The sequence below is a fragment of the Urocitellus parryii genome, chromosome 2 (assembly GCF_045843805.1).
Source record: "Urocitellus parryii isolate mUroPar1 chromosome 2, mUroPar1.hap1, whole genome shotgun sequence".
Taxonomy (NCBI): Eukaryota; Metazoa; Chordata; class Mammalia; order Rodentia; family Sciuridae; genus Urocitellus; species Urocitellus parryii.
The window spans coordinates 105,694,887-105,715,450 of record NC_135532.1 but is presented as its reverse complement, the minus strand read 5'-3'; the positions used below and the strand labels follow the sequence as shown (position 1 = coordinate 105,715,450).

The 20,564-nt window shown below is 34.3% G+C and overlaps 1 protein-coding gene across 1 annotated transcript in view; it reads left to right on the top strand.

Moving 5' to 3' along the window:
* Positions 1-20,564, top strand: part of Xrn1 (5'-3' exoribonuclease 1) — a 122,208-nt gene that overhangs the window by 5,423 nt on the left and 96,221 nt on the right. Inside the window, exons 2-9 of the mRNA XM_026385012.2 lie at positions 7,655-7,887; positions 11,634-11,731; positions 12,841-12,950; positions 13,047-13,157; positions 14,678-14,760; positions 16,853-16,940; positions 17,024-17,192; positions 18,397-18,464. Of these exons, the coding sequence (XP_026240797.1) occupies positions 7,655-7,887; positions 11,634-11,731; positions 12,841-12,950; positions 13,047-13,157; positions 14,678-14,760; positions 16,853-16,940; positions 17,024-17,192; positions 18,397-18,464 (960 nt within the window). The remainder of the gene's footprint in view (positions 1-7,654; positions 7,888-11,633; positions 11,732-12,840; positions 12,951-13,046; positions 13,158-14,677; positions 14,761-16,852; positions 16,941-17,023; positions 17,193-18,396; positions 18,465-20,564) is intronic.

Sequence of the window (20,564 nt, the reverse complement as noted above, 5' to 3'; positions counted from 1 at the left end):
AGACTGTGTGTTTGTGTGTGTGTGTTGTTTTATTGTCATAGAATTGGGATTTGGGGAAAGGAAAAATGTAAACACATATCTTTAATCAACAAAGGTCATATAACTAACATAAACTCTTAGAACATGTGGAGTTTTCTTTGTGGTTATTAACCAGCATATTGACATCAAAATAGCTAAGATTTGTTAAGCACTAAGCACTTGCCTTGGAATGGGTATTGCTTTACATGCATGCATTCACTAATTTAATCTTAACATAGCTGAGAAAACAGTCACAAAAACAATTGTTATCCACTAGTGCATGTTGCAGCTAAATGTGAAACCATTTTTTGTTTGTTTGGTTGGTTTTGTTTTCATTATTGCCTCTCTGCTAGGAAGCCCTTTGGGCGTTTTTTTCCTCCTAATCACTACCACACTTTCATGGAATTTGAATGCCACAGATGTTCTGTGTATCTGTTTATATACTAGAGTACTTCTTTATCTCTCTCTCTCTCACACACACAATAATTTTGGTCTTGATGTAAGCAATATTGTTGCTGTTGAAAATGCATATTATTATTAGTAGTAGTTTTTTTGGTACTGGATTGAGCACTTAACCACTGAGCCACATCCCCAGTTTGTTTTTTGACTTTCAACTTGTGATCTTCCTGTTTCAGCATCTGCTGGGTTTACAGGCGTACACCACCACACCAATACTCTTGATCCAGAAAGCTCTGTTAAAATGTACATTACAGGATTAAACATGTGAACCATTTTTAATGTTTTTTAAAATATTTTTATTAGTTGTTGATGCACCTTTATTTTATTTATTTACACGGGGTGCTGAGAATCGAACTCAGTGCCTCACACATGCTAGGAAAGCACTCTACTACTCAGCCATAACCCCAGCCCCCGTTTTTAATATTTTTATTAGTGCATTATAGTTATACATAATATGGCATTCCTTTTGATATTCATACATGGATGGAATATAATTTGCTCCATGTTAATCCTCAGTATTTGCACTTTTCCTCCCTCCCCCAATTTTATCCATTTTTAAGTGTACAGTTCAATAGTGTCAAATACATTTACCTTGTTGTGCTAAGCCTACTCTCTAAAAACTTACCTGTGCATTCCTTCCTTCCCCAATGGCAGTGGTACTTTACTACTGAACTATACTGAACTTTCCTAGCCTTTTTCATTCTTTAAATTTTGATAAAAGGTCTCACTAAGTTACCAAGGCTGGTCCCAAACTTGTAATACTCTTGCCTCAACCTTCCAAATTTCTGGGATTACAGTGTTCAATACCATGCCTAGCTCTTCTGTGCATTTTTGTTGAAACTTGCATCTTGGTTATGAAAACTTAAAGTTTCAAATTATAGGGTACACAGGTTGTCATTTCCATTTTCAAGTGTTTGCTGTTATACAGGGAACTTAACTGTCTTATTCTTTACTATATTCAGGAAATAACTATATTTCCCAGCCCCTAGCATGATGTGTGGCACATGATGCATATTCAATAAACACTTGTTGAATGAATTTAATTGTAGCATATAACATATAAAAGTTAGAATATATAAACCTTGAATATTAAAATATAACCTGTTTTAAAATATATCTCATTTTTAAATGAAGCAACAAAACCTTGGAATTGTTTAACATGAATTTAAGTGAATAAGAATAAAGAACAGAAATGAATGTTGACAGCTGCTTTATTTAATCAGATGGTCAAATATATGTTATTTGTCTTTAAAAACAAATTTTATAATAATAAGTAGGCTACAAAGTTAGACTAACAAAGAAACTAATGTTTTGAGATTAGATACTAAGATACTAGTATGTTGAGGGCCACAGCCTAGTCAGGATGACGCATGGCATTTTTGCCAGAAGGGAGTGGTTGAGAGGTGATGGTAATGGTTAAGTTAAGCTGCTGCATATTCAGTTGTATATAGATCCCTGCAGTCCGCCTTGGGCACCCGCTACTTTGGAGTTCTTATGGAGATTCCTGGGGAGTTCATGTTGGTTGGTGAAGTTCCGGAGGAGGGATTTCCGGTTGGTGGTTTCTGGAAGGGCCAAATGGGTGGGTTCTCAGGAGTTCAGGCAATAAAAGGGTTCCTGTTTTGAACCTACAAGTGCCTCCTGGCGGCACGGTTATTTTGTGCCCAGCCAGACTGCAGCACTAGTACATAGCCACAATTTAAAGCAGTGTAGACGCGCATATTCCAAATGATTGGGGTGTAGGCCGTCTGTGTAATCAGGATTAATGCGGGGAAATTTCATTTGTTTATTAATTCCTTAGATCTTGGATGGGTGGTCTACTGGGTGTTGAACCCAGGGATTCTTTACCACTGAGTGAATTTATTTTGTTTTCAGATGGAGTCTCATTTTGAATATCTCATTTTGAACATTGAAGTCTCATTTTGAACATTGCTGAATATCTCACTAAATTGCCAAGGCTGGTCTTGAACTTGCAGTCTTCCTGCCTTGACCTCCTGAGTCACTGGGATTATAGGCTTGTGCCATGCTACTGGGCTAGATATTTGTAATTGCTGCTTGTGTCAGGCAGTGTGCTAAAGATCTGAGATCTTACATTAGGAAACTCAGAGTTTAACAGTGGGGGATAAACACACTCTTAAACACTCAACAAAAATTCATGGAGCACCTACTAATGTGCCAACACTATTATATGCATTGAGAACACAAAAATAAGATACAGCATCCTGTTCTCAAGATGCTGAATCTCAAAACAGATTTGAAAACCAGAAGTAGCATAAACTATCATTCAGAGAGTGCTGGGGAATGTGGCTCAAGCGGTAGCGCACGTGCCTGGCATGCATGCAGCCAGGGTTCGATCCTCAGCACCACATGCAAACAAAGATATTGTGTCCCCCGAAAACTAAAAAATAAATATTAAAAAAAATTCTCTCATAAAAAAAAAAAAGAGTGCTTAATTGCTTCGTTAAGTGAAGTAAGGGAGACATGTTCAAGATGTGGCATAAAGAAGGAGTATCATCTCCCCTTCATAGGGAAAACAAAACAGACATAAGTGCCTGAGCTGAATCTGGAAGGATGAGAAAATTAGTGGAGGGAAGAACAGGAAGAAGCTTTGAGGCAAAGAAGCATTGAGGCAAAAAGAGGAATAGCATCTATAAAGTCTTAGAGGTTTGAAACAGCCCAGGTGTTTAATTCACAGTGTCTAGCTTGTAGGGCATATCTGGAAACAGGAAAAGAATGTAGGATTGATGGGAAAAATAGCCAAATCATACAGGACCTTTTATGGTATTAGGATTTGTAGTATCTTATGGGTTTAAGGAATGATTAGATTATGTTTTAGAAGAAATGGTTAAGCCATGGTGAGACAAACCTAGACTCGAGCAGTCCCATTGGAAAACTGCCCGCCTAAACCAGTGCAGATCTGGGACTAGAGAAAAAGATGAGATCGCCTAAAACAATAGGAATGGATAGGATGAAAAGATTCTAGAAATGTTTTGGATGCTAAATTAGAAAACAAAATACCTCAGTGACTAATTAGATATGGGTTTGGAGAGGTGGAGAGTATAAAATAACTTTAAAAATTTTTTTTTAATTTTTTTTGTTGTTGTTTTTGGTAGACCTTTATTTATTTATACGTGGTGCTGAGAATCTAACCCAGTGCCTCAGACGTGCCAGGCAAGTACACCACCACTGAGCCCCAGCTCCAGCCCAACCTTAAAATTTCTAACATACAAATATAATAACTGGAAAGAGAAGATAATGATAATGATAATTGTGAATTTAATTTTTAAGGTTTTGCATTTATTTTTATTGGTGCATAATAATTATATAATTTCAATTTTATTTTTATTTTTTAGGGGAATATCAGGGATTGAACTCAGGGGCACTCGACCACTGAGCCACATCCCAGCCCTATTTTGCATATTATTTAGAGGCAGGATCTCACTGAGTTGCTTAGCATCTTGCTTTTGCTCAGGCTGACTTTGAACTTGTGATCCTCCTGCCTCAGCCTCCCGAGGAGCTGGGACTAAAGATGTGCACCACCACGCCCAGCATAATTTAATTTTTAGAATCTTAGATTATGTCAACAAATTTAGGAAACTTTAAACTGATTTCCTGTTTGTGATTTATTTATTAAATTACTTCCAAACTTTTGACTAACAGGCATCTACTTTTATAAAAACACTTTCATTATTCTGGCTCTCATTTATTTTTTTCTCACTTTGTCAAGTTGGCCAATGGTTGCTTATTCCTTTTGTGTTTTACTAATCTGAAACCTAAGAGAATTTTTAAAACATTTCTTTTCTAACAGAAAAATTATAGTGTTTAGATGTAAAAAACTATCACATAGTCTAGAGGAAACTAAAAAGCAACTAAAATTTCTTCATGTAGAACTAGTAATGTTGTTTCTATATACTTCCTATGTTTTCTATGCAGAAACACATATAAATAAATATTTTCTACAATTATCCTATTTGCTTTTTTTCTGTCCTACTTTTGTCTCTGGCCTTATGTTTGTAGACATTTTTCCATAATAAATATGAATCTCTATCATAATTTTTAATTGATATGTAATATTTCACTGTATACTGTCATCAGTTTTCTATTATTAGTCATTTAGATTGTTTTTCATTTTTTTAAAAATTTTTTCTGAACAGACCTGCCATGGATATTTTTATATTTACATATTCATAAATTAGTCATTTCTGATGATTCTCAGGATAAATTTACATTCATACAACTCCTCAGTTAAAGATATACATGTTTTCAAATATCGATACATACTTTCAAATTAGTTATTTCAATTTATTATTCCCATTTCAAACGACTGGATATAGATTCCATTTCTCTTTCCTAGGACTGTGACTTTCTTTTCTAAAATAGAGATAATAAATATTTATTTTTAAGGTTGTTATAATTAAGAGAATTAATGTAAATAGTTAGCCTAGTGTTTAGCACATAGTAAGTCCACAGTTACTGTCAGCTATTACTTTTAATAACCTGTGAAATTGCATTTCCCCAAAGCTTTGTAAATACTGGGCAATATCAGTCTGTTCAGTTTTACTAATATGTGGAGAAAATGTTACACCATTATACTTCAAAACTTTTGGATGAACATCTTTTCTTAGGCTCATTAGAGTTTTGTGTTTCTTTTTTTAATTGTTTTCAGGTTTTAATGGATACTTGTAAAATTTGCTCTTTTTCTTCGTTTTAAGAATTTTTTATATCTTAAGAATATTGACTGTCCTCATTTGCAAAATATTTTCTCTGTTTTGTCTTTTTTTTTATTGGTTGTTCAAAACATTACAAAGTTCATGACATATTATCTTTCATACATTTGATTCAAGTGGGTTATGAACTCCCATTTTTACCCCAAATACAAATTGCAGAATCACATTGGTTATGTTTTGTCATTTTTAATTGAATTTGTTTGGTACTTTTTTGACCTTTTAGATTTACAACAATAAATTTTTAGATAGCTAATTCACTATTTATTTACTTCATGTTTGGGGGCTTTTCTACCCTAATATTGTCAAAATATTTTTGTGTGTACTGTGTATATGTTGTTTTTTGTTTGTTGGTTGGTTTGGTACTGGGGATTGAACCCAGGAGTACTTAGCCACTTAGTCACATTCTCAAACACCACCTCCCCCCCTTTTTAAAAAAAATTTTATTCTTTTAAGACAGGGTCTCATTAAGTTGCTTAGGGACTTGCTAAGTTGCTGAGACTGGCTTTGAATTTTGATCTTCCTGCCTCAGACTCCCGAGTTGCTGGGATTATAGGCATGTATCACCATGCCCGGCACTTTTTTCTTTTTTTAATTTATATTTTTCACAATGAAATTTTTAATCCTTCTGCATTTTGGTGGTGGTTAGTAGGGGGAGGTGGGGACTGGGTCTTGCTATATTGCCCAGTCTGGCCTAGAACTCTGGGGCACAAGTAATAGTCCTACCTCAGCCTCTCAAGTAGCTGGGACTACAGTCATGTGCCACTGTGCCTGGCTCCTCTAGAATTTTCTTATAAGTTGAGATGCAGTTTTGTTTCCATATAGTTAGATATGACACCATTTCTTTCTTTGGCTGATTTGAAATGCCTCTTACATACTAAATTTCCATATATACCCACTCTATTTCAAACTTATTTGCTTCAGACTGTTTTATTACTTTCAATTTGTTGACAGCAAATTTTCCTTCATTACTCTTGTTTTTAATTCTCTTCCTGGCTTATGTTGCATAGTTATTCTCCTAGGAAAGTTAGGAATCATTTTTACAGTACCACCCCAAAATTACATTGAGATTTTGATTGAGATTTTCAGATTTCAAACAATTAGTAAATCTTGAACACATGTTAAAAATCTTATGATCACAACTATTATTTCAGTTGAGCCTATTTGTTACTCATTAAGAACACACATAAAATTTTACATGATGCTTAGTTTTCTATAAGTGTTTTTACAGCATTCATTGTTTCAAGAGCCAAAAGTTTTCACCCTTATAACTTAAAGGTGTGCTATTTTGTCAGTAATAGAAGTATGTGTCCTTACCTGTTTTAAAACTCAGATTACTGAATTACACTTTCAGAAGTGGTTTTCATTGGATTTATATAAGATTGTCCATATTTTATTTAATTAATATGTAAAGTAGGTCTAATTTTTTTTTTCTTACTGGGAATTGAACGCAGGCATGCTCTACTACTGAGCTAGATCCCCAGCTTGTTTTTATTTTGAGGCAAGGTCTTGCTAATCCTCCTGCCTCTGCCTCCCAAGCACTTGGCTAAAATTCTTTGATTATGCTAAATATTATAACTGTTTAGTTGCACCAATTTCAGTTCCCTGTTAGTGTATATTTGTTTCAGTGGTGTTCCTTTACTTGCTCAGAAACATTTAAGTAGAGAAAAAAATAAACAAGAACCAGAACTGTTAAGGTCTTTTTATGAAGGCAGATGACTCTTGGTCAAAGTTTAGAAATCATTTAAGCCATGTATCACAAACAAGAAATCAGTTCTTCAGGTTTCCTAAATTTCTTGGCATGATCTAATATTTTTAAAATGTAACCAAATCAGGTGGCTTTGTTTTAGTAAAACCAAATATCCATTTAGGCTTTAAATCACTTGCTAAACTTCTCAATAACCTTGTATGCTCAACTGTTTGATGTAAATGTTACCCATTTACAAAGGAAACCAAGGATCTGAGAAGTTAATATGTAGAAAAAAGGAAAGAAATTAATATTTTGAGTACCAAATGATCCAAGCACTGCATTTGGTGTTTTCCTGAGGTATCTTATTTTGAATAAGTAGATAATTGCCTGACAGCAAATTTGATCAAGTCTTTAGTACACTTCTTAATCATATGTCTCAATATTACTAATTCTTCCTGTTTGATTTTTCCTTGCTTTCTTTGTTCAACTGTGATTTTTTTAGCCACTTTTTTATATTTTGTTTTTTATCATTGATAATTACTTTTTTCCTTTTTTATTTGACACAGGGCCTCACTAAGTTGCTTAGGGCCATGCTAATTTGATGAGGCTGGCTTTGAACTTGCAATCTTCCTGCCTAAGGCTCCCAAGTTGCTGGGATCATACGTGTACACCACTGTACCCTGCTGATAATCACTTTTCCCAAATGCCAACATATCTGTGGTTGATTCTAATTAATGAGTATAATAAGTATATTTCTTTTTTTTAGATTCCTGAATTTGATAACTTGTACCTGGATATGAATGGAATTATTCATCAGTGCTCCCATCCTAATGATGATGATGTTCACTTCAGAATTTCAGATGATAAAATCTTTACTGACATTTTTCACTACTTGGAAGTGTTGTTTCGCATTATTAAACCTAGAAAAGTGTTCTTCATGGCTGTGGATGGTGTGGCTCCTCGAGCAAAAATGAACCAGCAGCGTGGGAGGCGTTTTAGGTAAAATGTTCAAAAATAACTGACCTAAAACAACGTATCTTCTAATCATGTTTATATTTGCTTAAATTCCTCCACAAATGGACTATCTCATGATAATGAGCTAGAAATTCAAATGAGGTATCATTTCACAAAGTGTATGTTGGATTTTATATAGTTGCTCAGTTGTTCTCCATCACAAGGTTTTCAAACTTCTTTTTGATAATTTGAAAATAATAGTTGTAAAACAAAGTTGTTATAATAGTTGTTATACTGGTTTACTCTGAGTTGTTAACTAGAGTGAACCAAGAGACTGCTTTCATAAGAACATTATTGACATTTAAATTAACATTTATTAAATAACCAGACCCTGAGATAAATGTTGACTTTGAATGAGTATGGAACTTAATGGAGCAGAAAGACAAGTGAGATCAGAAGGTGATGATGGACTGTGGGAAGAGAGTTGAATTAGGATACTCAGGATATTATCAGCACCACTGTATAGAAGTAAAGGATGAGAAGAGATTAAAAACATAAAGAGGATCTTAAAGGCAAATTCCTGGACATGTAAAATATTTCTAAGTAACAATGAGATCAAGCTATGTCCCTGTTTATGAATAACAGAAGTAAAAGTAAGAAGGTTGTCACAACCCAAGGCGAGGAACCCTGAATCAAGAGAATTGGATGGATCACTAGCATAATGAATCCTTTAATCATAATGACAGCTTAAAGAGTGGAAAGAGCACCTGTGCATTAGATGTGGAAGTCATCAAAGAAGGTGGGAGAGTGCCCTGGATAAGGCTTCCAGTAAGAATAAAAGAATGACAAAAAATACAGATTTAATATCAAAAGTAAAAAGATACTTGGAAGTCTTAGAAAGACTGTGAGATCCTTGAAGGAAAGATCCTTCTAATACCAAAATTGAGATTCTCAAGTACCACTCAAGACTTATTAATCTGACTCTCTAGGAGTTAGGAAACTCCTTGGAACCATTTTAACTAGACTCCCCTGGTATTTATTAAACTAGTTTTTGTGAGCCACTAGCCTAGAAAATCTGATATTAAGGAAGGATTATATAAACCCATTGCATTGGTCTGGGTTCACTTGAAGATAATAGGAAACATTCAGACCAACTTAAGCAGAAAGATACATGAATGGGTATCTCCAGAAACTTATTCTCTTTGATGTGATCCAGAGATTAAGCTACCACCAAAACTATTAGCTCCAAGGATATATCACTGTCATTATAATTTAGCATTCAGGAGGCCACCACAGCATTTATTAGCTCCACAACCCCAGTGCTTTTATTGAAAACACAGATGCTACTCCTTCCTTCTCATCACCATAAACCTATTCAATACTGGAATCTCCTCTACCATTGCTGAAATGCACACATCCCCTATGGCCACTGTGCCTCAACTGTTGGTAGGTATCACCGCACTTCCAAAACTTTTATGGAAGCATCTCATTGTCAAAAATCGAGTCATATCCTGAAACCTAACTGCAGGGGAGCTTGAGTTTTATTTATTTATTTATTTATTTATTTATTTAAGCTTTGCAACCACTCTAATATTAGAAAGCAAAGAAGGAGGAGAATAGAATGGAGGCTAAGGCCCAATCCACTATAACCACCATAACCTTTCCTAAATACTCTGCTGGTATTAAGTATTTCATGTTTCCCAGAAATCCCCAATCAACTGTCATTCCTTACATAATGTTTTCTCCATTCATAATGTATAATTCTACATGTGTTATTCCTAAATCTTCTGACTTTTATTCCCCTAAAATTTCATTATAAGATCATAGGATTATGGCCAGATACAAAGAATAATTCTTTCTTTATTTGTCCATGGCACTTAACAGTGCTGATCATTCTTTTTGAACTTCTCTCATTCCTTGGCCTTCTTTTTTTTTTTTTTTTTTTTTTAAAGAGAGAGTGAGAGAGGAGAGAGAGAGAGAGAGAGAGAGAGAGAGAATTTTTTTTTTAATATTTATTTTTTAGTTCTCGGCGGACACAACATCTTTGTTGGTATGTGGTGCTGAGGATCGAACCCGGGCCGCACGCATGCCAGGCGAGCACGCTACCGCTTGAGCCACATCCCCAGCCCTCCTTGGCCTTCTTAAAACCATATTATTTCTTTGTCTGTACATTCGTAGTCTCTTTTCCTTCCTGATTTTCTTTCTTTAAAAAAATATATCTTTTTAAAATGGAGATGGACACAATACCTTTCTTTTTCTTTTTTCTTTCTTTATGTGGTGCTGAGAATTGGACCCAATGCCTCACATGTGCTAGGCAAGCACTTTATCACTGACCCACAATCCCAGCCATGATTTTCGTAAAATGTTAATATTTTTAACTGTTCTCTCCTGGGCCCTGAGTGATCCACTCGTGGCTTTAATTACTCTGTCTATCCTAATGACTCCCAAATTTATCTTTCTGGTGGTTCTCTCCCAAGTTCCTTTTTATCCAAATGCTTGCTACCCTTGAGACTTAACATGTTCAACACTAAACTCACCTTCCTCTCAAAACCGCCCTCCTTCTGTTTCCTGTTTCAGTGAATGACAGTACCATGTACTTGTCTGCCTAATAGTCTTACCTTTTCCTTATCCCAAACATTTTCCATATTGCATTCAAATTAAACATATGGCTATGTAATTTTCTGTCTCCCCATTAGAGTATAATCTCTGAGACCTGGAGTCATTTCTCTTTTGTTATATCCCAAGATTTTACCACATAGTTGCATTGAATAGTCATTTGTTCATTTAAAGGAGAAGAGAAGAAAAGAGGAAAGAATACACTGCAGAGGTTACAAATGAGTTAGTGTTATTTGAGTTTTTGTTATATTGAGTTTGGCAAGAGAGACATTAAATAGGAGGAAGAATTTGTTCATGAAAACAGAATTCAGAGCATAGTAGATAGAATTAGTAGCAATTCTGTAGAAAGTATGCCCGAGGCAGAGCTTCTTAACTTGTATGCCATGTGGCATTCTGGTGTGCTGCAAAGGGGTTAGAGGGGAAACCAGTAGGAATTGGGGCATCTGTGTTCAAATCCAGTTCTGACTCCAAAGCTCATATTGTTTCTAGCAACTTCTGTTACCATAAAAAATGAGATAACTTTGGCAATTGATGTCATTAATACTCTTAGACTTTCTTTTTATTTATTTATTTATTTTAGTTGTCGATGGATCTTTATTTATTTATATGTGGTGCTGAGACTTGAACCTAGTGCCTCACACATGCTAGACAAGCGGTCTACCACTGAGCCATAACCCCAGCCCCTAGTCTTTTATTTTAAATATTTTTAGGAAGAAATACAAAGATATGTGAGAATTTTTTTATAATTGCTTATGTATTATTCTCAGAGATCATTGATGACATTTAAGATCATAAAATGAATAAGATCATTAAATGATATTCTTAAATGTGTATATAAGGAATGTTTAAAGCCGTGCAGTGCTTTAAGTCATTTCTAGAATGAATTTGCAGTATATTTGTGATAAGAATTACTTCATAAGTATTTTTAAATTTCTGTCTGTTTTGCTGGTTTAGTATCGAACTTCTATAGTCCTTATGTGAAAAACTCAATTCTTTACATCAAAAGAATTGAGGCTCATATTTATCAGTTATAACTATTTCAAAACTTGTATTTTTTGAACCTTAAAATTGATGAATTTGTATTTTGATTTTAAAAGCACCTAAATAACAGTTTGTATAAAGATCTTTACTTCTTTTCACCAAGTTTAAGATGCTCTTTTCCCTTAACCTTTAAGGTCAGCCAAGGAGGCAGAAGACAAAATAAAAAAGGCAATAGAAAAGGGAGAAACTCTTCCTACAGAGGCCAGGTTTGATTCCAACTGTATTACACCAGGTAAATTCACTGAGAGAAAAATTCTGAATGAATTAAAATATAAATAGAAAATTTATTTTTTCGAGCGTATTTTTATTTTCCAGACTTATTTTGGTCTTAAGGTTCCATTTGCTATATTTTCCCACTTATGTCTATTCATGAGACGATTTGGTCATAAGTGCTCCTATAGAGACCCTCTCTAGGAATTTTCAGATGTTAAAAAAAGTGGATATGGGCAGGACTTCCACATGTAAACAGAATTCCAAATCTAGAAGAAACATAAAATCCTTCAGTCCTGATTCTGCCATTTATTGGTATGAAATCGTCAGTGAAGTTGTAACTTATCAAGTTCATGTTGCTGCCTTATGGTTCCAGGATGAGACACTCATTTTCCTAATCCAGAGAGTTTACTACTCCACCTCTCAAAAGCAAATAAGATTTCTGTGACTTTAAGGAAAATAAATCTATCAGTAATATGTTTAACTTAATTTTACATTCAGTAGCATACTTATATTCTTAGGAGATTGTGTTTGAACATAAATCTTAAAAAAATCTAACTTCCTTATGAATAGCAATTTTCTCTTTGGTTAAATGTCTCAGATGCACATTACTAGTTTTATCCTGATTATAGTGTATGACTATATTGCCTTTGAGTATCGATCATCTGGGCTTTTCCTAAACTATAATCATTGTAGACTAATTTTCCAGATTAATGATTTTTCAGATTAATAATAGTGATAATATTTTGTCACTGTTATTTTTGGCATGCCTTACAAAAATACTAAAGAATTTAACAAAAGAAGTAGAAAGTTGAAGTTCATTAGTGTGCAAACTCTGCATTTGTGTAAAAATACACAAAGCATACTCCTTAGTAGTTAAAATTTCTTGACTTCCCCTTTGTGACATTGAAGTCATTTTGGTGACTATCAAGATTTGAAGCAGCTGTGATTATTTGCAAGAGAATGGTACAACATTTTGTTCTTTCACAATAAAGAAGGAGGCTTTTAACCTTCAAAGATCCTGTACCTAGCTATTTCCTGGACATCCAAATCTAATTATATGTTGTCACTGGGAATTCACTGTTTTCATTTCTTTCTCAGATTAATCTTCTTTAAACTTTTTATTTATAGGGACAGAATTCATGGCTAGGTTACATGAACATCTGAAATATTTTGTAAATATGAAAATTTCCACAGACAAGTCATGGCAAGGAGTTACCATCTACTTCTCAGGCCATGAGGTTACCATCTTTTTTTATTTAAAATAAATTTTTAAAGTTTATGTAATATTCTCAACCATAACATATTACCACACTTTTTAAAAACATTGTATTTAGACACCCGGAGAAGGAGAGCATAAAATCATGGAATTTATCAGATCCGAGAAAGCAAAACCAGATCATGATCCAAACACCAGACACTGTCTTTATGGTTTAGATGCTGACTTGGTAGGTATAATATTTTATTGTTATTATAAGATTATGTCATTGTAGGTAAATATCTAAGAGACTCAGTTTTATATAGGAATCTTATTGGCTTTGTTAATAAATACAAAAAACAATGATTCCTACTTTTGTCTTTACCAAAGTTCTAAAACAGTTGGAAAATGATTTTTTTTTTGAGGGGGGGGAAGGAACATATTATGTTCTCTATAGTTAGTCTACAGACCTACTGACCCTAGTAGTATAAATAGTGAAGTTATAGAAAGGGGAACCTCTCATAGAATCTCTTCAAGGTTCTGTGACTTTTAATACCTACTGATGTGGCAAATTTTATGCCCCAGATACTTTCTTTTTTTTAGTTGTAGATGAACACAATACCTTTTTTAAAGATTTTTTTTTTATTTTTATGTGGTGCTGAAGATCAAACCCAGTGCCTCACATGTGCTAGGTAAGTGCTCTACCACTAAGCTACAACCCCAGCCCTCCACCCCCAATACTTTTACTAGCCTTTTTTTTGTTTAACTTTTTATTATGGAAATTTTAAAATTAAACAAAAATAGCCAAAGTAGCATAATGAACTTCCTCGTGTCCTTCATCTACCTTTAATATTAATTTTTAACTCCTATCCTTAACCATCTGTCTGCTCTTTCTCCTACCATTCTGGATTATTGAAGCAAATCCCAGATATTTATATCATTTAATCTATACATATTTTCATAATGGTTCTATAAAAGGGAAGGTTGGTTTTTTTAAAGTACTTAACTGCAATGCCATTATCCCACATAAAACAAAAATTAACATCATTGTTTAATATATAAATAACCAATTAGTATTCTTGTCTCCCTAATTGCACAATGCAAAATTAGTTGAAGGTGCCCTTTTCCATTTTTTTCTGTATTTTTTACATGCTAGAAATATCTTGACCTCCAAAAGAGCCCTACGTTTTATCATTAAAAAGCTGCTGCCTCTAAATTCTAACCCATTTTCTCATGGCAAGTAGAAACGTGTGAAAACCAAGAGAAGGTTGTGGGGGAAAGGAGTGAGAAAGGACAGAGTGGCAGTTATAAAGGTCATAGGACTCTTAAGGGGAAAATGTTTTTCCTAGAAAAATACACTTACTTTGTTGAGCACATTGGTACAGTGGAACAGGCATGTAATCCCAACTGCTTTGGAGGCTGAAGCAGGAGGATCTCAAATTCAAAGCCAGACTGAGCAATTTCACAGGACTCCCCCCCCAAAAAAAAAAAAAATTAAAAAGGGTTGCAAATGTAGCTAAGTGGTAGAACACTTGTCTAGGATGTGTGAGGTCTTGGGTTCCATCCCCTAGTACCACCAGAAGAAAAGAAAAGTACACTTAAACTATCCTGTTCATATTCTACAACTTGATCATACTTTGATATTTGTGTGTTAATATGGTAATTGTTTATTTATTCTCTATATAGAAATGTTTTCATTTAATTGCCTTTGTGAATATAATACTAGAAAAAATGGGAGAAGAGAAACATTTCATAATAATTTTTCCATAGATCATGCTTGGATTAACAAGTCACGAGGCACATTTTTCTCTTTTAAGAGAAGAAGTTCGATTTGGTGGCAAAAAAACACAAAGGTAAATCACATAGCATTCATGTTGTAAGAAAGAACAGAAATTTAGCTTGGATTATAATCCCTTAACAGGTATGTAATCTGTTTTGTTCATAGTGTCCTTTGATTCACCAAAGTTTTTAATTCCGATATAATCCAATTTATCTTTTCTTTTTGTTGCCTGAGCTTTTAGTGTAATATCAAGAAATCATCACCAAATTCAATGTTATAAAGATTATTTCCTATGTTTTATTCTAAGAGTTTTATAGGTTTGTTGTTGCTGTTGTTTGGATTTTGCATAGCACTGGGTTTTGAACCCCAGGGCCTTGCACAAGCTAGGCAAGAGCTATACTACTGATTTACATCCTGAGCCCTGAGTTTTATAGTTTTAACTTTACATTTAGGACTTTAGTACATTTGAGTTAATTTTTGTATATGGCAAAAATAAAGGCCCAACTCCATTCTTTTTAATGTGGCTCTCCAATTTTCTTAGCAAGATTTGTTGGAAAGACTGTCCTTCCCTGTTGAGTCTCTTGGACCCTAGTTGAAAGTCATTTTACCATGGTATACAAGGATTTATTTCTTGGGCTTTCCATTATACTTCATTGGTCTATATATCTTTATGCCAGTACCCATGTTTTGATTAATGTAATTTTGTAGTGGAAATCAGTATGAGTACAACCTCCAACTTTATTCTTTTTCAAGAGTGTTTTGTCCATCTACTCAGGGTTTCCTGAAATTCCATATGATTTTTAGGATAGATTTTTCTGGTTTTGTGAAAAACATCTTTGTGATTCTGCTAGGGATGGCATTGAGTCTGTAGATCTCTTTGAGCATCTTGGTATTAAGCCATGAACCTAAGATGTCTTTCCATTCACTTGTTTCTCCTTTAATTTCTTTCAACATTTTGTAGTTTTCAGTGTACAAGTCTTAACTCTTTGGTTATGTTTACTCTTAAGTATTTATTCTTTGGAATATTTTTATAAGTGGAATAATTTTCTTAATTTCCTTTTCAGGTTGTTCATTGATGCTATATGGAAATATAGCTGATATTGGGGTACTGATCTCATACCCTCCATACATGCTAAATTAGTTCTTTAGCCCTACTAGGTTTTGTATGTATGTCTGTGTGTGTATTCTATGGAATTTTCTATGTAGAATTATTCCATCAGTAAATAGATTTAGTTTTACTTCATTCTTTTCAATTTCAATTCCCATTATTTCTTTTTCCTGCCTAATTGCTCTGGCTAGGACTTCCAGAAAAGTGTTGAGTAGTAGTTTGAATAGCTGTGGTAAGGTAGCCATCCTTTTCTTGTTCCTGATCTTAAGAGGAAAGCTTTCACTCTTTTACCGTAGAGGAAAACATTAACTGAGTTTTTATAAATGCCCTTTATCATACTAAGGAAAGTCTTTTCATATCTTAGTTTGCTGAATACTTTTTAACACCTTTATTTTATTTACTTATTTTTATGTGGTGCTGAGGATCAAACCCAGGGCCTCGCACGTGCTAGGCAAGAGCTCTACCGCTGAGCCACAACCCCAGCCCTCCCTTAATTCTATCAATGTGATGTATTAAACTAATTTTCTCATGTTGAACTATACTTGAATTCTTGGGATAAATCTTGCTTGTGAATGAATGGCATATGAGCTATTTAATTTGCTATCATTTCTTTGTAGTCTTACTTATAGTTAAATACAGTTTATAGGCTGATAATCAGGAATATAGAACCCTTCACCAATTCAGATAAGAGAAAGAAGAGAAAGCCTCACCTTGTGCCTTGGACTACACTGAAAGAGATGTAAAAATATGTATTCACTCTTATGTGTGCTTTCTCTTAATGGCTAACCTTAAATGAGCCAGGTCACTGGTTTCTTAGTTTTATTATATATTACTTGAGACTTCTGAATGCTGAGATTCCTTCTACAAAAGGCATAATATAAGCCAATTATTTTTAACTTTACTATGTTACATTATTTTTACTTTTACATAAATTATATGCTTTAATTACAAGACTTAACTGTCTCCTAATGATAATTATGATTTAAGGTTTGCTACATTTTTCAACTTAGAGCTTAAAATGTAATTTACTCTGTTTTGATCATCTGATTGATTACAGGGTGTGTGCACCAGAAGAAACCACATTTCACCTTTTACACTTGTCTTTAATGAGAGAATATATTGACTATGAGTTTTCAGTGTTAAAAGTAAGTATTAACATAGCCATGGGCCAAGGTTTTGTATGCAGAAATCTGTACAGGGTTTCACTTTGTTTTCCATTTTACCTTAGGCAAAGATCACGTTTAAATATGATATTGAAAGAATTATAGATGATTGGATTTTGATGGGATTTCTGGTTGGCAATGATTTTATCCCTCATCTACCTCATTTACATATTAATCATGATGCACTGCCTCTTCTTTATGGAACATATATTACCATCCTTCCAGAACTTGGGGGTAAGAAAATTTTTTTTTTTTTTTTTTTTTAAAGAGAGAGTGAGAGAGGAGAGAGAGAGAGAGAGAATTTTTAATATTTATTTTTTAGTTCTCGGCGGACACAACATCTTTGTTGGTATGTGGTGCTGAGGATCGAACCCGGGCCGCACGCATGCCAGGCGAGCGCGCTACCGCTGAGCCACATCTCCAGCCCAAGAAAATTTAATATTCATTTGAGGCTACTTTAATTTAGCAGTGTCTTACCCTAAAAATGTCACTCATTCATTAAATAATTGCAAGCCCAACTAAACTAAAGCCTAAGGTTACAAGCAATGAGGTTGTCATTTTTAATGATTCCCAAGGAAAGAAAGTGATCAGAGTTATTGATACCTCACAATAACTCTAATATAAAAATTTCCTAAGAAAATATAATTTAAAATTTTCAATTTTAATTTAATTTTAGTTTCCTGAGAAAGCCAAGGGAACTTGTTGGTTTCACTTAACTCCTTTCGTATTTAAATGTAGAATTCAGTTTTTTGTTGGTTTTTTTTTTTTTTTTTTTTTTTTGAGGCAGGTATTAGGGATTGAACTCAGGGGCAACTCAACCACTGAGCCACATCCCCAGCCCTGTTTTGTACTTTATTTAGAGACAGGGTCTCACTGAGTTGCTTAGACCTTGCGTCTGCTAAGGCTGGCTTTGAACCCTCGATCCTCCTCCTGTCTCAGCCTCCCAAGCCACTGGAATTACAGACATGCACCACTGCACCTGGCTAAAATTCAGTTTTTCTAAATAGATATCCATTAGAGTATTTAATATGAAGGAAAGATTTTTTCAGTTAAAGTGAAATATGGAGACAGTAGTGATGCTGAATAAAACATACAACAGAGTAACACGACATTAGTTTTTTTTCCCAAGCTGACATATCAAATTGAAATGATCTGGATAGATTCTAGAAAAGTTTAATTGTTGCCAGGTGTGGTTGGAAATATAGAAGGATGATTATCATGTGAACCTGTTTTTTTTTTTTTTTGCTTCTATACAAACATATTATATATTATAGGAATATAAAGCTCAAAGAAACTAGGGCTACTTTATATAAAGCCCAATAGTGTTTTTTCCTGATTAGTAGAATATTGACATTTAATGGCTTGTGGAAAGAATTTTGTAGAATTGTTGGAAAAACGTGTCAGTTTTTAGTACAAATTTGGATTTTTTTCTTTTTAGGTTATATTAATGAAAGTGGACATCTCAACTTACCTCGATTTGAGAAATACCTTGTGAAACTATCAGATGTAAGTAGCTATACATTTTTGTTTTCCTGTCCCAGTGTAGCTATAAATGGTTAGTAACTGTTTTAGTCAGCCTTTTGGCTGATGTGACTAAAAGACCTGACCAGAACAATTATAGACTGAGGAAAAGTTTATGTGGGGGCTCACAGTTTCAGAGGTCTCAACCCACAGGCAGCATGCACCATTCCTTGGGGCTCGAGGTGAAGCTGAACATCATGGCAGAAGAATGTGGTGGAAGGGAAGCAGCTCATATGATGATCAGACAGCAAGAGCAACTTCATCCACCAGATAAAAAATATGTACCCCCAAAGTCACGCTTCTAATACCCCACCTTCTCCAGCTACACCCTAACTATCTTCAACCACTACTCAGTTAATCCTATCAGGAAATTAATTCACTGATTGGGTTAAGGCTGTCATAACTCAGTCATTTCTCTAAATCTTCTTGCATTATCTCACACAGGAGCTTTTGGGATACATCTCATGTCCAAAACATAACAGTAACCAACTAAACAATAGCAGGAAAAAAAACTTTTATAATTATCTCCCAGGTGCTAATTACACTTTCACCTAAATTCTGTCCCTTCCCCTCATATTTTTTATTGGTGCATTTTAATTGTACATACTGATGGGATTTGTTATTGCATATTTATAATAACAAATATATTTTAATATAACAATATAATTTGGCCATTATCACTTCCTAGCATTTTTTCCCTCGCTCTCCCACTTTCTACCCCTTGATTTCTTTTCTCTATTAATCTCCTTTTCATTTTTATGAGATTCAACCCCATCTTTGTTTTCCTTTTCCTCTTTAGCACTTGCATAGGAAAGAAAACATAGGACCCTTAACCTCTGAGAGTTTGACTTGTTTTGCTTAACATAATGGTCTCTAGTTCCGTCTGTTTTCCTGAAAGTGACATAATTTTGTTTTTATTTATGGCTGAATAAAACTGCATTATGTATATATATCACATTTTCTTTTTCATCCAATGATGGGCATCTAGGCATCTTGGCCATTGTGAATTGTGCTGCTATAAACATGGATATACCTGTGTCACTGTTGTATGATGACTTTAATTCTTCAGGGTGAATAATGAGAAGTGGTATAGCTGGGTCATATGGTGGTCCTAACCTTTTGAGGAACCTTCATACTGATTTCTATAGTTGTTGTACTAATTTACAGTTCCACACTCCATATCTTCTTTAGCATTTGTTCTTATTTGTATTCTTTTTTTTTTTAAGAGAGAGAGAGAGAGAAAATTTTAATATTTATTTTTTAGTTATCGGCAGACACAACATCTTTGTTTGTATGTGGTGCTGAGGATCGAACCCGGGCCACACGCATGCCAGGCGAGCGCGCTACTGCTTGAGCCACATCCCCAGCCCCCTTATTTGTATTCTTAACGACTGCCATTCTGATTAGTCTGAGATGAAATCTCAGTGTAGTTTTGATTTGCATTTCCCTACTTGCTAATGATGTTGAACATTTTTTCCTATATTTCTTAGACATTTGTATTTCTTCTTTTGAGAAGTATTATTTAATTTGTTCACTCATTTATTAATAAGGTTACTTGATTTTTCTAGCATAAAGGTTTTTTTTTTTTGAGTTCTTTGTATATCCTAGATATTTATCCTCTGTCCGAAGAATAACTAACAAAGATTTTCTCCCATTCTGTAGGCTCTCTCTTCACATTCCTAATTGTTTCCTTTGCTGTGCAGAAGCTTTTTAATTTGATGCCATCCCATCTTTTTGGCTTTATTTCCTGAGCTTTAGGGTTCTTATTGAGAAAGTCATTGCCTATGCCTATGTACTGGAGTGTTGACCCTATGTTTTTTCTAGCAGTTGTATAGTTTCTCATCTAAGTCCTAAGTCTTTGATCCATTTTGGATTGATTTTTTTGTTCTGGGCGAGAGATCAAGATCTATAGTTTCATTCTTCTACGTATGGATAACCAGTTTTTCTAGCACCATTTGTTTAAAAAGCTGTGTTTTCTCTAGTGTATTTTTCGGCACCTTTGTCAAAGATCAGATGACTGTAGATGTATGATTTTTGTCTCTGTGTCTTCTATTCTGTACCATTGTCTTTATGGCAATACCATGC